We start from the raw sequence: 14,439 nt of genomic DNA, 5'->3' as shown, positions 1-14,439 counted from the left end.
GCTGATTTCCTTTGTGATTACTTGGAGGTAGCCTTGGGTCTGGAGCACGGTTGTAGGGTTTAGCTACTAACCTAGCCTGTCTCTTTAAAGCTACTGCTCAGTTAGTGGTCTCAATGGGTCCTTAGGTCAATTATAAGCTATTTATTATTGTTGCCAGTTTCTTTGCTGCTGCCCTATATTAACGAATATGCAGATTATCTTAAGCTGACGAAAAAAAAGGAAATAACTTTCTTTTTGTATACTTGGTTTTATTTTTATATGTACTTTGTTTTAAATTGTATAAACTGCCAACAAATCAAAACTGAACAACGTGTGAGGACTGGACGGTGATGGATGTTCTGAAAACTTTAATATTAATAGATATGTAAATGCTGTAAATTTAAAATGGAACTGCCTGCTTCAAGGGCGGTGCAGTGTTTGGAGCACAACAAATTGATGCAACTCTGGTTCAATATTCTTTTTCCCCCATTCTGCTGAGTTCCCAATCTAAACCATTGCTGTGGGTCTTTTAAGGCAGACGCACATCTCTTTTACAAATAGAAGACCTTTATTTTTGTTGTTTTCAGTGTGCTTTAAAATATGTATTTTAACAAGACGAAAATAGGATGTTCCAGTTGATAACAGTTGTAAACTGGTATTGCAATGGTTAAGATATTTGTAGATGTCATTGACAATTAGTTGGGCAGAGCAAGCTATAAGGTTGCAGAGTTCTGTCAGTTTTCCCATTACATGGTTTAAGTCGGGCATGCAAACGTAGTGATGTGAGGAACAGGATATTTAACGCTGCAGCACAATACAATCATATGATCACCAGTGGAAAACATCACCATGGGATTCAACAGTTCCCAGCTTAGGCATCATGAGCTGCTATAGTTCTATAGTCAAACTTAGGGTCTGTGACCTCTCTGAAATAGAAGTTTCTAAAGTGCTGCTGTTTGCTGTCTATAGGTTGGCTGGAATCCAGCAAGAACAAGCTACGGCTAATGGCTGTTGAAATTTCCTGCTTTTAAAGTAAGTACATTTCCTTGGTTGATGCACTGAATTTGAAAGTCTGAGTTAAGCAAATTGTCAACCATAACTGACATTTCATCAATACTGTGCTTGTAAGAGATATTGCTGGAGTTGAAACCTGAACCCTTAGTCAATTATGAGGGTATGGATTTATATATTTACATGACAAAATGAATAAAAGCTGACTTTAAATGCAGCTGAGGGGTTTAGATGATGCTGTAATACAGCTTAAGGACTTTGCTAACTGAGCTCAAATTGTATTACAGGCTTCGAGCACTATTCAAGTGAGACAATACTTGTACGGTCTTGCATTCTTCCCTTGCCGTTACACACATTCGGATTAGGGGAAATTAATGGTCTCTCCTTCACTGTAGACTTGTGAAAGCCACGTGACCATCTTGTGGTCTCAAAATTGTGCTCATGTCCTTTCCTGCTGTTTTTGGTGTACTATTGGATAACTTTCACCAATATCTAGTGAAACCTCATTTCTATATTTTCCTAATCCTACTCCTGCATTTATTTAGGGCATGGTGCTATTGGCACAATCATATTAAAATTTGGTGAGGCAACAGGAAAGGTGCAAATGGGCAACAGAGAGGAAATGTACTGAATAGGGCAAAAAGGACAGAGGTTCTGCAGAAAAACAAATACTAAGAAATCAAACCAAATAAATAGGTCAAAGACTAAAATAGAAATGTGAAATTGGGGAAAACAATGGCCCAGAATTTTCTGTCAAATTAACGGTGAGGCTAATGGAGCTTGCCGTTATTTAAGCGCGAATGCTATGGCAACTTCAGGCGAGGGGCAGATGCGTGGTTAAATGCGGAAATCCAAAAGTTGCTATACAAGATGTGCCGCCCTGCCGTTGGCTTCGCGAAAACGGGATCTCGCTGTCTGACTCACCAATGAAATGCATTAAATGCAAGTGTGGAGTCTTATTCATTCAAGTTTTAATTATTGTGGGGATTTTAAATTTAAATTTTGTTTTACTTTTCCTTTGTCACTTTTTTTTCTCTCTCTCAATCCAATCTTTCCCTCTCTGTTTCTATTTCTGTACTTGATTTGACATTGAATTCACCAATTCTAACTTACACTTCTTCTCAGTCCCTGCATTGTTAATTTCACAATCCTTCAATCTGATTGGTTAAGGAGATACACAGTTGCTTGCCCTGTTCACTCAGGTCCCAAATGCCCTGTAGGGGGCGTCGTTTCCATCTCCCATTTCCAGCAACTTGCGGCACAAAGTATCATGGAAATTAAATGGACAAGGGCAAGTCTAACTAACGGCAGACACCATTAGTTGTCCTGCTACAGCAAATTCTGGGCCATTGTTACTGTAAGATGCGTATCATAATAAGAGCCATGAGCTCACACTGCATGTGTGTGTAAAATGTGTAGGTATGTGTGCACACCTACCTAAATATAATGCTTTGTGCTTGCACCTGATTGCACTTGTTTGTAGATGTCACCATGCATGCTAATCAGATTCCCATGCTCCCCATGCATATTTTCCTGGTGATTGGAGATTATTACAGGAGCTGAAGGAACAAAAGTGGTTACAGTTAACAAGGGGGCTAGAAGTGCATTTTGATCTGTTATTTCTACCATCTACCAAACATAGTGGGCAATTTTAACCCTGCCTGCTTGATGGAAACCAGACGAGTGAATCGTTAAAATTGCCCAGGTTACTTGCCCACCCGGGAGCTGACGCGAGCTGACTATTCCCAATTGTAATCATCTCAACTGAGCAGTTGATAAGGACGCCTGCCCAAAGCCGGTGAGATCCTTTTTCTCATATTCATGTCAGGTACCAATGATGTCATTGAGACCCGACTGCTATTTTAACTCGCCAGCCTGTGCAGGAAGCCGCAGTGAATTTCCTGCCAGGCCAACCTAGCAGGGAAGAGGACCGGGGCCAGAAGAAGTTCAAAAAGGTAAGTTTTTAAACTTTCCTTGTAGGGCCAGGAGGAGCAGAGTCTGGGTCAGCAGAGAGCCAGATGCAAAGCTAGGCCATCGAGCTAAAGGACAGAGGTTCTGCAGAAAACTAAATGCTATTATATCAAAGGAATAAAACTTTGGGAGGAAAAAACTTTCTCCAAGTGGCTGACTATTGTTCTCTATGAAACACATTCTATATAGCTAATAATATCTAATATACACAAAAATGTCAAAAAAAAATTCACAATTCTGTGTTAAAACTGCTCTCTTACACAGCCTGTCCCTGGGGTTTCAGGTCTGCTGCATTCCCTAGCTTGTGTTGTATATCTAGACTTAGCTTAGAAGAGAATCACCCCAGTAGTGGGCTCCCAGAATGCACAATTTTTGCTGTGTGTCACGCTGATGGACGACAATAGCTGGAACGGAGTTGCTTCCTTCTGCTGAGTGTAAGATTGTTTCGGAAGAGTGAGGCTTACAAACACAGTCATTACATACCCTGTGAATAACTATTCTCACTGTCAATCATAAAATTGCCTGGTGCAATCTGATTTTCTGATTGGACAAACAAAAACGATTTCTTCCAAGATACAACTTGGAAATCAGATTGAGGAGATTGGGCGGTGGGGGGGAAGAAAATCCCTCGGCTGATGTCAAGGTTCATTGCATTCCAGTACTAATAAATAGGTGAGCCCCTGCTTCTTTCAAGTTCTAATGGTATTAATATTATTTTATAATATGGAGTACAGTGGAAGGGGTGCCGATCAAGTGGGCTGCTCTGTCCTGGATGGTGTCAAGCTTTTTGAGTGTGGTTGTGGCTGTACTCACCCAGGCACGTGGTGAGCCGACAGTCAGTGTACTCGGCCTCTATCCTATTCTTCTAGCTGCAGTGTTGATGTGGTTGGTCCATTTAAGCTTCTGGTCAATGGTGACCTCCAAGGTGACAGGAACTCAATAATGCTGCTGCCATAGCATGGATCATAAAGAGAAAGCAGCAGGTTTATAATGTCCTGGAAACCGTCCAGTTAACTTTTTTTTTAGAACATGTTATTTTTGGAAAATTATACACAGCAAGAATACAAAGAAAGGAAAAATTAGGTTATCAGTATCATACTATGTGCATCAGGATAGCAATATTGAAACAATAAAAACTTAAGTTTAAATTTTTAACTGCAGAATACCAGAGGCATGATGAAGCAAAACAACAATGATGTAGAAAGATTGTATAAACTAAGACGAGATACTGTGGTGAGAGTCTCAACATAATCAGGCTTAATGCAAGGACAGGCATAGATTGTTAGAAGTGAGCAGAAGTACCAAGGATCTGGGAGGACCATCTCTACAACACAAGGTGTTCCAATCATTTTCCCAGCTCCTCCCCATCTTAATATGCACAGACTTGGCAACTTTTGCTACAAGAAAACCAGATATATGCTGAACTGAGCTATCAATGAGTTATTTTCACCTGCAGTTTAAAAGTTCTATAAAAGAACATGCCCAGTCTGGATCCGGAGAGGTCCAAAGGTGACTGTTAAATTTGCAGAATGTTTCCTCTAACCCCCGCCCTCAAACCTCAGTGACTCCCTGGTGCACTCAGTGTCCTAATTGTAACCAGGAGGCAGTGCCCGTCCAACAACAATGTGGGCTGGCAAAACCAGGGGGGAAAAAGCTGATAGGAAATGGCTTTTAACAGAGCAGGTTAATTAAAGGAGCGAGAGAAAAAAACTGGAAAGGAATGAAGCCGCCCACGGCTCTGCCTCCTCTTCAGCCTGGTCGCATTGTAGCGGCTCCTTACTGTATCCCATGCCTCCCTTAGTGCCCAGGTTCATCAGAGCAAACGAGGTCTCTGTGCCTTCTTGTAAACTGTTGGGGAAATGAGTTGCATATGGCAAATCCCACAACCGATGCAATTACCTCTTGGTTTTATTAAAGTGAGCCTGTGAGGAGTCAGGTCATTTATATAGATTTGTTGCAATTACATGATAATAGATGTAATGTGCAATTTAAGAAAATCTTATTCAGCTTCAATTAAAGTCATATGATTCACCTCAGGCGCCTGTTGTCTGTTGCTATCTGCCATGATAGCTATTGCCAGAGGGAAGATAAAGCCTGACTGAAACTGTAGTAAACAAGGTCCCACAATCTCCAGCTCGCTAGAATAATATTGCCTGGAGTGCGTTTTAAGGCCGTAATGTATATTGGGGTTCAGGTGACATTGACAAACTGCTTTAATTTCACTCCTGGTTTCTGCTGCTTTCTGAGCAGCTGCACTCCAGCCTATCCCAGATCTAGTTTACTAGGAAGTCTCAAATTGATATTTAGATTGTGATTACAATGTGGTTATAAGCAGAAGATTGTATTTTGGAGAGTGAGTGACTATGTTGGGGATGAAATTCCCAAGTGGAAGAATCACTTTTTTTTCCTCCCATAATTAAGGTCTCCAAACAAAAGCTCAGTCTCAGAATGCATAAGTTCCATTAGTAGATTTAGTTTTCATTAAAAGAGAAATTTCCCCCCACCCCACTAAATGCTATTTGTGAATTAAGATTCAAATCTAATTTCTGGATTGAATTTGTTTGGCAAAGTAACTTCATGTCTTTTTTTGGGGGGGATGGGGAGGAAGTACCACTATATATGAAAACAGGATTATTTAAAGTATGTGTATCTGAATAACATGAGTTTCTGTTTGTGCTTCATGTCAAGAAGTATTAGCAACTTTAAGGTTTTGCATTAATTTTTTAAGTTGAGGTTTGAGTCAATGTACCTAAAGGAGAATTAATGACTGAGTGTTATGTTGGCAAAGAATAAACCACTGTATGATGTTGGACTGCTAGAAGCATGAGCAATAAGTGAGCTAATCAGTCTAATGTTATTGATCTTGATTTAATAGCATTGCGTATGATAGAAAGGAAGAAATTTAAAAGAATATTGTGACATTAGCTTCGAGTTTAGTGCGAGGTTAATACAGGCCTAATGTCAGGTGGAGCTAGCTGATACTGTAAACAGTTCCCTCTCCTCAGGCACTGTCCCCCTCTCTTTCAAATCTGTTGTCATCACCCTCCTCCTGAAAAACCCCGCCCTTAACCTCTCTGTCCTTGCAAACTACTGCCCATTTCCAACCTCCTCTCCACAGCCCTTGAATGTGTTGTCGCCTCCCAAATCCATGTCCATCTTGCCCGCAACTCCCATGTTTGAACCCCTCCAATCACATTTCCGCCCGCCACAACACTGAAACGGCCCTAATCAAAGTCACATGAAATCCTATGTGACTGTGACCGTGCTGCACTATCCCATCACCACCTTCTTTACCTGTCTGCAGCCTTTGATATGGTTGACCACACCATCCTCCTCCAACACCTCTCCCCCATTGTCCAGCTGAGTGGGACTGCCCTTGCCTGGTTGCACTCTTACCTATCTAGTCAGCCAGAGAGCCTCATGCAGTGGTTTCTCTTCCTGCCCCCACTGTTACCTCTATAGTCCCCCAAGGTTCTACTTGGTTCACTCCTATTTCTCACCCTCATGTGCTGCATTAGCTGATCTTAGTTAGAACAGCAACAGGAACACTTCAGTTGACATCATTACTCCTGGGCTAGGGAGGGTGAAAGTCAGACAGGATTTCTGCTCCTGACTAATGTTCATTGACGATGACGACGACAACAACAACAACTTGAATTTATATAGCACCTTTTAATGTAGCAAAACATCCCAAGGCGCTTCACAGGAGCGTAATCAAACAAAATTTGACACCAAACCACATAAGGAGATATTAGGACAGGTGATCTAAAGCTTGGTCAAAGAGATAGGTTTTAAGGAGTGTCTTAAAAGAGGCGAGAGAGGTTTAGGGAGGGAATTCCAAAGCTTAGGGCGTAGGCAGCTGGAGGCTTGGCCGTCACTGCTGGAGCAAGTAAAATCGGGGATGCGCAAACGGCCAGAATTGGAGGAGTGCAGAGATCTCGGAGGGTTGTAGGGCTGGAGAGTTTGCAGAGATAGGAAGGGGTGAGGCCATGGAGGGATTTGAAAATAAGGATCAGAATTTAAAATTGAGGTGTTCCCGGACTGGGAGCCAATGTAGATCAGCGAGTATAAGGGAGATGGGTGAATGGGACTTGGTGCAAGTTAGGATACGGGCAGCAGAGTTTTGGATGAGCTCAAGTGTATGGAGGGTAGAAGATGGGAGGCCAGCCAGGAGAGCATTGGAATAGTCAAGTCTAGAAGTAACAAAGGCATGGATGAGGGTTTCTGCAACAGATGAGCTGAGGCAGGGACAGAGATGGGTGATGTACGGAGCTGGAAGTAGATGGTCTTGGTGATGGAGTGGATAAATGGTCAGAGGCTCACCTTGGTCAAATAGGACGCCAAGGTTCAGCCTCAGACAGTGGCCAGGAAGATGGATAGAGTCGGTGGCTAGGGAACGGAGTTTGTGGTGGGGACTGAAGACAATAGCTTTGGTCTTCCCAAAATTTAGTTGGAGGAAATCTCTGCTTGTGTTCAGTACTGGATGTTGGACAAGCAGTGTGACAAATCAGAGATAGTGGAGGGGTCGAAAGAGGTGGTGGTGAGGTAGATCTGGGTGTCGTCAGCATACATGTGGAACCTGACATTGTGTTTTTGGATGATGTCGCCGAGGGGCAGCATATAGATTTGAAATAGGAGGGAGCCATGGATAGATCCTTGGGGGACTCCAGAGGTAACCGTGCAGAAGCCATTGCAGGTGATTCTTTGGCTACGACTGGATAGATAAGAATGGAACCAGGTGAGGGCAGTCCCACCCAACTGGACGACGGAGGAGAGGCGTTGGAGGAGGATGGGTCAACTGTGTCAAAGGCTGCAGACAAGTTGAGGAGGGATAGTTTACCACGGTTGCAGTCACATAGGATGTCATTTGTGACTTTGATAAGGGCTGTTTCAGTGATGTGGCACCTGATAAAAAGTGTGTTCAATAGCTTGCCAAAAGTTATTGTCTAGGCTTCAACATGAAGAATGACTTGTTGGATTAGGTGCTGGAGGGGTGCCAGTGCCCATGTAACCCAACAAGGGTCTTTATGTCAGGAGAAAAAATAATCAATATTACATGGAATTTTGCTCCTTTTGACTCTTAAACATCAGAAGTACAAGGATAGTTTCACCTCTGAAAACACTAGGGAGATTCATATATATAGTAATTAGATCATAATTCAGAAATACATGGCAACAAATTTTTCTTCATCCAACATCAACTATAGCATTTTTCATTCTTTCTTAAGTTGATCTTGATTCAAAACAAATGTCTGTAACTGGTCTTCGATCTCTGGATACCCTCAGGACTTACTGCATCACAATCGATACTGTGGTTTGTAACACTGGTAACAGTGTGCTCAATGAATGATACAGTTTGAACACTGGGCAAATACGTTTAACTAGATGTACCATCTATGAAACCACACCATTATCTTCCAGAAACTGAGACTCCACAAATGTCACACTGCATCTGGTTAAGTCTCATGGTGTAATTTACTAAACTTTATGGATGAGATATATCTTTGCATTCACTAAAGCAGAAATATCAATTTGTTTTGCACGTAGATTAACAATTGTTTACACAACAATAAATATTTTGAAGCATTTGTTTGCGTATATGACAAGTTGTTCAGATGCAATTTATTGGAATATAAAATATTAATAATTTGTTTTGAGACCAATAAAACCGTTTTAAAATGCTTTCTGTAAATACATTATACTTTGCCCTCCTTTGTTTATGCTTCTTTGCCTTATGTTCACCACCTGTTCTTTCCATTCGAAATGCTTTAAAAATTAATACTCATACTTTAAATACAGTGTACCTATTAGATGCAGCAATGATGAAAGTAGAGCTCTGTCATGCAAGATTTCTGTATTTATATCTTTCATTTTACATGACTAGATATGGCAAATGTATTTTAGAAAGTTAATATGAGTCAGAGCTATCTTTAAAGGGAAGCTGCAACTCTAGCATGAAGACTGCAATCTAGTTGTCTGGACTGAAACACACTGACCTTTGAATTCAAAATAATCAATTTATTGAGCCTTTGAAGGAAAACAGGTATTTGATTTGCAGATTCTAATCATAGACAAATTGTTTTGATTGCTGACAGATGTACAGCTGCAAATAAATTCAATGGGGCCAACTTTCCAGGCCCCTTCCTGCTTCACCCAAATTTAGTGGACCTAGGATTAACAGGGCCCAGTTGCACCAGGTTCCTGGACCCAGTTCACAGACACTGTAGTCCATCCAACTCCTCACCCTTTCTTTCACCGAGACACTCTCTTCTTCTCCAACGTTCTCAGTTCATACTGGCACCCTACTCTTTTTCCCTTACCAATTCAGTTTGGCACTCTTCTCCCCCTCTAACTAGTTAAGATGGTGCTGTTCTTTCCCTCCTCTCAGTATACACTGATATTATTTTCTCCTCCTCCCCAAGTTCATGCTGGCACTTTCCTTCCCTGCTACCTCTCAGTTGACACTGGCACTCTCTTTCCTCCGCCACCCCCCCCCCGTACTGCTCCCGGCTTCTCCCCTTTATTATCATTAATTCATTTACCTCCTTCATTACCATTGATTTTATTTCTCTGTTTCCTCTCCTTGTTTTCTGCCATCCACATTTCCTCTTTACTGCCATGAATCCCCTTTCAGCCTCGCATTCCATCCTTTTCCTTCCCCATGCATTCTCTTCCCTCCCCATCCTTCCCCATGCATTCTCTTCCCTCCCCATCCTTCCCCATGGCATCTATGTCTTCCTGCTTGCCTCTAGTAGAGTCTAGTGATGAATGCAGCAGTCCATTCAGTATGCTCCCAGTACTAATGCCTGCAATTGCTGTCTCTGTGTACGGGAGGTAGGAACACCCACTACTCGGAGAGTTCTTGCCTATAGTGTAGGGACGGCAGTCTGGGCCATTAGAGTTGGGAGTATGTGAAGAGGAGTCGTCGGACTTGTCTAATTCATGATTCCCCAAATGCGGGAGGGTTGGGGAGGGCCTGGCTCTTCTTATTTGTGTCGGAAAATACTCCTAAAAGCCGAACTGTTAGCTGCCAGATGGTATGTATGCATCTGCTTTTGGGGATACCTATTTAGTAATTTGCAGAACTGAAAATGGGTCTAAATGGCTTGTTAGCCATATTGTGGACTATTTACTTATCTCCTGGCATTTCACCATTATGGGTTGCTAGCTCAATTTTCCTCAAATTTAATTTGACCTTTTTTTCACCATTTTGAAATGCTGTTCTTAAAATTTTAGCATGTGTTTTTTTCCATAACCATTTATAAAACTTCTTTGCAGTTCTCTGTCACACTCAAATTTCTGTGTCATACTTTTTAAAAAAAATTAGAAAGACCAGTGATTTAATACAGGAGCTGGAATGTCTCTGACCTCTGAGTAACCTTACTAACCACACTTAGAAAAAGAAAGTCAGGATTCTGACCTGCAACTTAATGAGCTATTAAAATCTGACCTTGCCTAATGTTAACTTAACAGCAATTAGGCTTTGCCTGCTGAAAGGGGTGCAGCTTCTAAGCAGCAGAATAGTACATTCTCCATAGCAAGGTCCTTATAAAACAGTGCATTATCCAACTCTATTAACATTATATTGTGAATATATATTAAACTTTTTAGTTTTAGAATCCTCAATAAGGATAGTATATAACACCTTATAGTGGAGTATTCCTTTAAGGTCTGTGATTACTTGTTGGTTAGTGCTTTGTTTGCTCAGCCATGTGGCTTGAATATTTCAAGGTTAGCAACAACCTTGTGTGCTTTTTGTTTCTATGGTGACTTGTGCTAATATTTTCACAGAATGGAAAAGGTTAACAGTGGTAGCATGTACACCAGCTTGTATTGTGATTGTTAATGAAGATTTTTTTGAACATTTAGTTGTTGATTTTACTTTAGAATGATCCGAAGCAATCATTCTGTAAAATACTGTTTTTACTATTATTATGTATACACATAAACCCTTATGGTATGGTGGAGTGCACTCCTGAGCCTGTAACACAATCCCTGGCCTTTTGTTAGAGCCATATATGTAATGTCCATTAGTAGTCAGCACTGTAGCAAAATGGTTTCTATAGTAACCATCCTAATTCTAATGACATCTTTAATCATTAAAGAATTGGTTATCACATTTATTGATAGGAAATTCATGTTTTGCTCAGTGTGTAGATAGTTGTATCTGGGAGTGTATTATTAGGCAGCAATGCTGTTGACAGTTTTAGATGATGTGATAATGAGAGTGACTGTTCTGTGGCTTATAAACATTATCAGCGCGCCTTCAAGTGTCTTACAGCCTTGAACACGCAAGCATCATTTCTTTTTAATAATTATAGATTGCTATTTCTCGTTATTTTTTCTTTTTCGCTATGGTCTCTCCTCCCATCTCCTTTTTGTGAAGGCACTGACCGTTCCACGGACACCACTCACCATGCAGGTTTTTGTCCAAATAGCTAATATTCATGTGTCAGTCTTGACAATGTATCAGTGAGCAGCCTGCCCACCTTTGTGGGCGTTAGAGCTGAGCCCAATTCCGTGCTCACCTGATGTACACGCATGTGCATTTCCAAGGTGGGGGGGGTGGGCACTGGATAACAATAAGGAGCAGGATCCTTGGTTGATTTATCCTCCTACGTCAGGGCACAGAGATCATTTGTACTTACTATCACCCACGCTATGATCAGATGGCTTAGCACAGACCAGGGATCAAACCTGGCATGTTCTGGTCTCAGCAACTTGTTATATAAACTCGTTGATCCATTAAGACAGCTTTATCTTTTCAGAGCGTTCCTGTCTTAAGTTTTTTGGTCAGAATTCTTATTTTCCATTGTTTCTGCTAGTGACCAGCATTGTGACCACCACGTTCTTCAATGCAGCTTTACGTTCCATGAAATTAGAAGAAATATTCAGAATGAAGGGATTGGGAGTATGATTTCTTAAAATTACCCCTTTTGAGCTGACTCGTGGAATTAGACTGTAGCAGAAAACTGGGCTGACTTAAACATTTAGAAGACATTTGGATCAATTTCTGATGCTGCAAAAAATAAAAGAAGGTGGGTTTGGGACAGTAAAAAGATAAAAATGGAAGTGGATGATTGATTGAACTGGGTACGTTTTTCCCATTTATATGCTGTAGAGTTTTCTGACCTTGTACTCCTGGTTCATCTGCTGGGAGTACATATTAGAAATTCAGATACATGCTGTGTGCCTGAATTTCTAATGTACACTCCTGGTGGGTGAGGCTCCACGTCAGGAGTGCAAAGTTGGAAAATTATCCCATTTGTTTTCATGCTAAACAAGGGTCATAATGAAATTAGTTGACAAGACACATGTGTTTTACAGAAAAATTAAGCTTTCTAGTTATTGTTGAATAGTAATACTGCTTGTTAAGTATATTCTATGGTGTGTGCGTATATATATATATATATATATATATATATATATATAGTAGAAAATTGAACTGCAATGTCGGCTGGTCAAGACTCAGGAGTCCTTTTAAAGACCATATTTAGTTTTACCCTAGTATCTAATTTTGCTAAACTCACATTACCTTACTACTTGAGTTTGGATTCACACTCGATAAAGAATTGTAGTATTTGAGAACAAATGAGAATATGAAATAAACAAATGGGAATATTTTGTTTTTAAGCACTGGTTGTTTGCACTACCAAAATATTGACAATTACATTTTCCTCCATAATGATTCTCCGTAGGCAGAAGCCATGGCTAACACTATATTTGGAAGTGGAACAGATCAGTGGGTGTGTCCTAATGACCGGCAACTTGCCCTTAGAGCCAAGTGAGTAATTATGCAAATTACATTTCACATTTTACATTTTAAACCATTTCAAAATGCTTTTGTGTGCTATTTGTTGTTTGTGTCCAAATATTTTGGTGAAGAAACATACTTTCAGGATTTTCTCTTTTATATTAATGTGAATGTTATACTGTCTGGGATGTCTAAATGATTAAAAAAAATCTTGCATCTTTCATTTGTCATGTCATGTGTAGGGAAAATGTATGCTACACTTGACAGTGTCAAATGGCACACATGAAAATCCATTACACGTCCTGCTGGTGATTTGACAATCACCACCTCCTTGACACCTATAAAAATTGGGCCTGATGCTTAATGGATCCCCCTGCTGCCTCTCTCCACTGTCCCCTGCTGGCTGCCTGAGGTCTTTTCTCCTGCCGCCCATTCATCTGCTTGCCCATTTCCCTTCCACCTCACACCTGAAGGTAGCCTTTTCTCCTTCTCCCTTGTGGCAACTGGTCCTGCCACCGCAACTAGGATATATAAAAAGCTGCGTTCCTGGCTGTGACTTGGATTTTTGGGATTTCCTCAAATGATCATCTGGGCAACACATCCGAACATGATATTTGCTTCTCAACACTGAGTTTGGATGGAAACCTTGTATTATTTAAAGTGCATACAGTGAATATGCAAACAGATGAAAACAATGATGATGGACAGACAGGACCAGCTGGTCCATCAAGCCTGTCCTATACTGTCATGGTGTAATTTATGCACACCATGAACTCCATCATCCCCTCCCCCTACCAGCCAACCACAAAATCTCTTGAGAGGCAAAAAATATAGAGAGAAAAAACCGAAGGCCAATTTAGGGGAAAAAAACTTTGGAAAATTCTTCTCTATCCCCTGAAATCAATCATACAAGTTCCAGGAGATCACAATGACTGGGAAACACATACCTCAATACCATACTTACCTTCTATATGTAGCGATGTTGGCCACAGTTGGAACATGTTCAGCTCCCTTTGAATGTTTTCAGTGAATTTGAACTCACTGCATGAACTGATGCCATTTTCCATAGATGGACAACTCTCTGAAAAGAAATACTGCCTGATGCCTAACCTAATTCTATGCTTGCTTTACTTATACTTGTCACCTGGTCTTCCCTAGCCTGTCAAATAGCCTAACCATGTGGACTGAATATAATCCGTTCATTATTTTAAAGATCTTAATCTTGGTCAAATCTGCCTCCAGTTTACACTATAGTGATAACTAGGTATCAATCTAGTGGCCCTCCTACATCACCTCTATATTGACCACCATGTGAGCGGATCAAAACTGGACACTATTATAGTTGAGGTCTTGTACAAGGATAGTATGCTCAACAGTTTAAGTTTGTAACCGTTCATGGTGTGCATCTGCTTGGCGTCAGCCCAATCACCTGCTTAACATTAATTTGGCTATATTAAATGAAATCTCCCAGACACTAGTTCATTTCCTGATCGCACCTAGATCTGCTTATAATCTACTTTTCTCACCAAAGGTCCTAACACCCGCACATATCATTGTATCATCCGCAAACTTGAAAACAGTTCCCTTAATGCCTTCGTCCAGATCATTGATGAAGATAGTGAAGAGCACTGCTCTCTGCGGAGCTCCACCAGTAACTGGTTTCCACGTAGAACCATCACCATGAATAACAACCTTCTCTCTGAGAATGCAATCAATTCCTTACA

General features: G+C 40.9%; 1 protein-coding gene across 6 annotated transcripts in view; it reads left to right on the top strand.

The window, feature by feature from the left end:
• The window catches only part of LOC137344912 (rab effector Noc2-like), a 162,086-nt gene that overhangs the window by 46,694 nt on the left and 100,953 nt on the right, over positions 1–14,439 (top strand). For 4 of the 6 annotated variants that reach the window (XM_068008187.1, XM_068008193.1, XM_068008189.1 and 1 more), the window contains exons 2-3: positions 949–1,011; positions 12,660–12,745. In XM_068008187.1, coding sequence (XP_067864288.1) covers positions 12,669–12,745 — 77 coding nt within the window. In that variant the 5' untranslated portion in view covers positions 949–1,011; positions 12,660–12,668. Of the gene's footprint in view, positions 1–948; positions 1,012–11,786; positions 12,000–12,659; positions 12,746–14,439 lie in introns of all 6 variants that reach the window. The other 2 variants (XM_068008191.1, XM_068008192.1) reach the window with 2 other exon arrangements.

This window comes from Heptranchias perlo, chromosome 28, assembly GCF_035084215.1.
Source record: "Heptranchias perlo isolate sHepPer1 chromosome 28, sHepPer1.hap1, whole genome shotgun sequence".
NCBI classification, from domain to species: Eukaryota; Metazoa; Chordata; class Chondrichthyes; order Hexanchiformes; family Hexanchidae; genus Heptranchias; species Heptranchias perlo.
The sequence above is the reverse complement of the archived record's forward strand: the minus strand, read 5'-3'. Positions and strand labels throughout refer to the sequence as shown.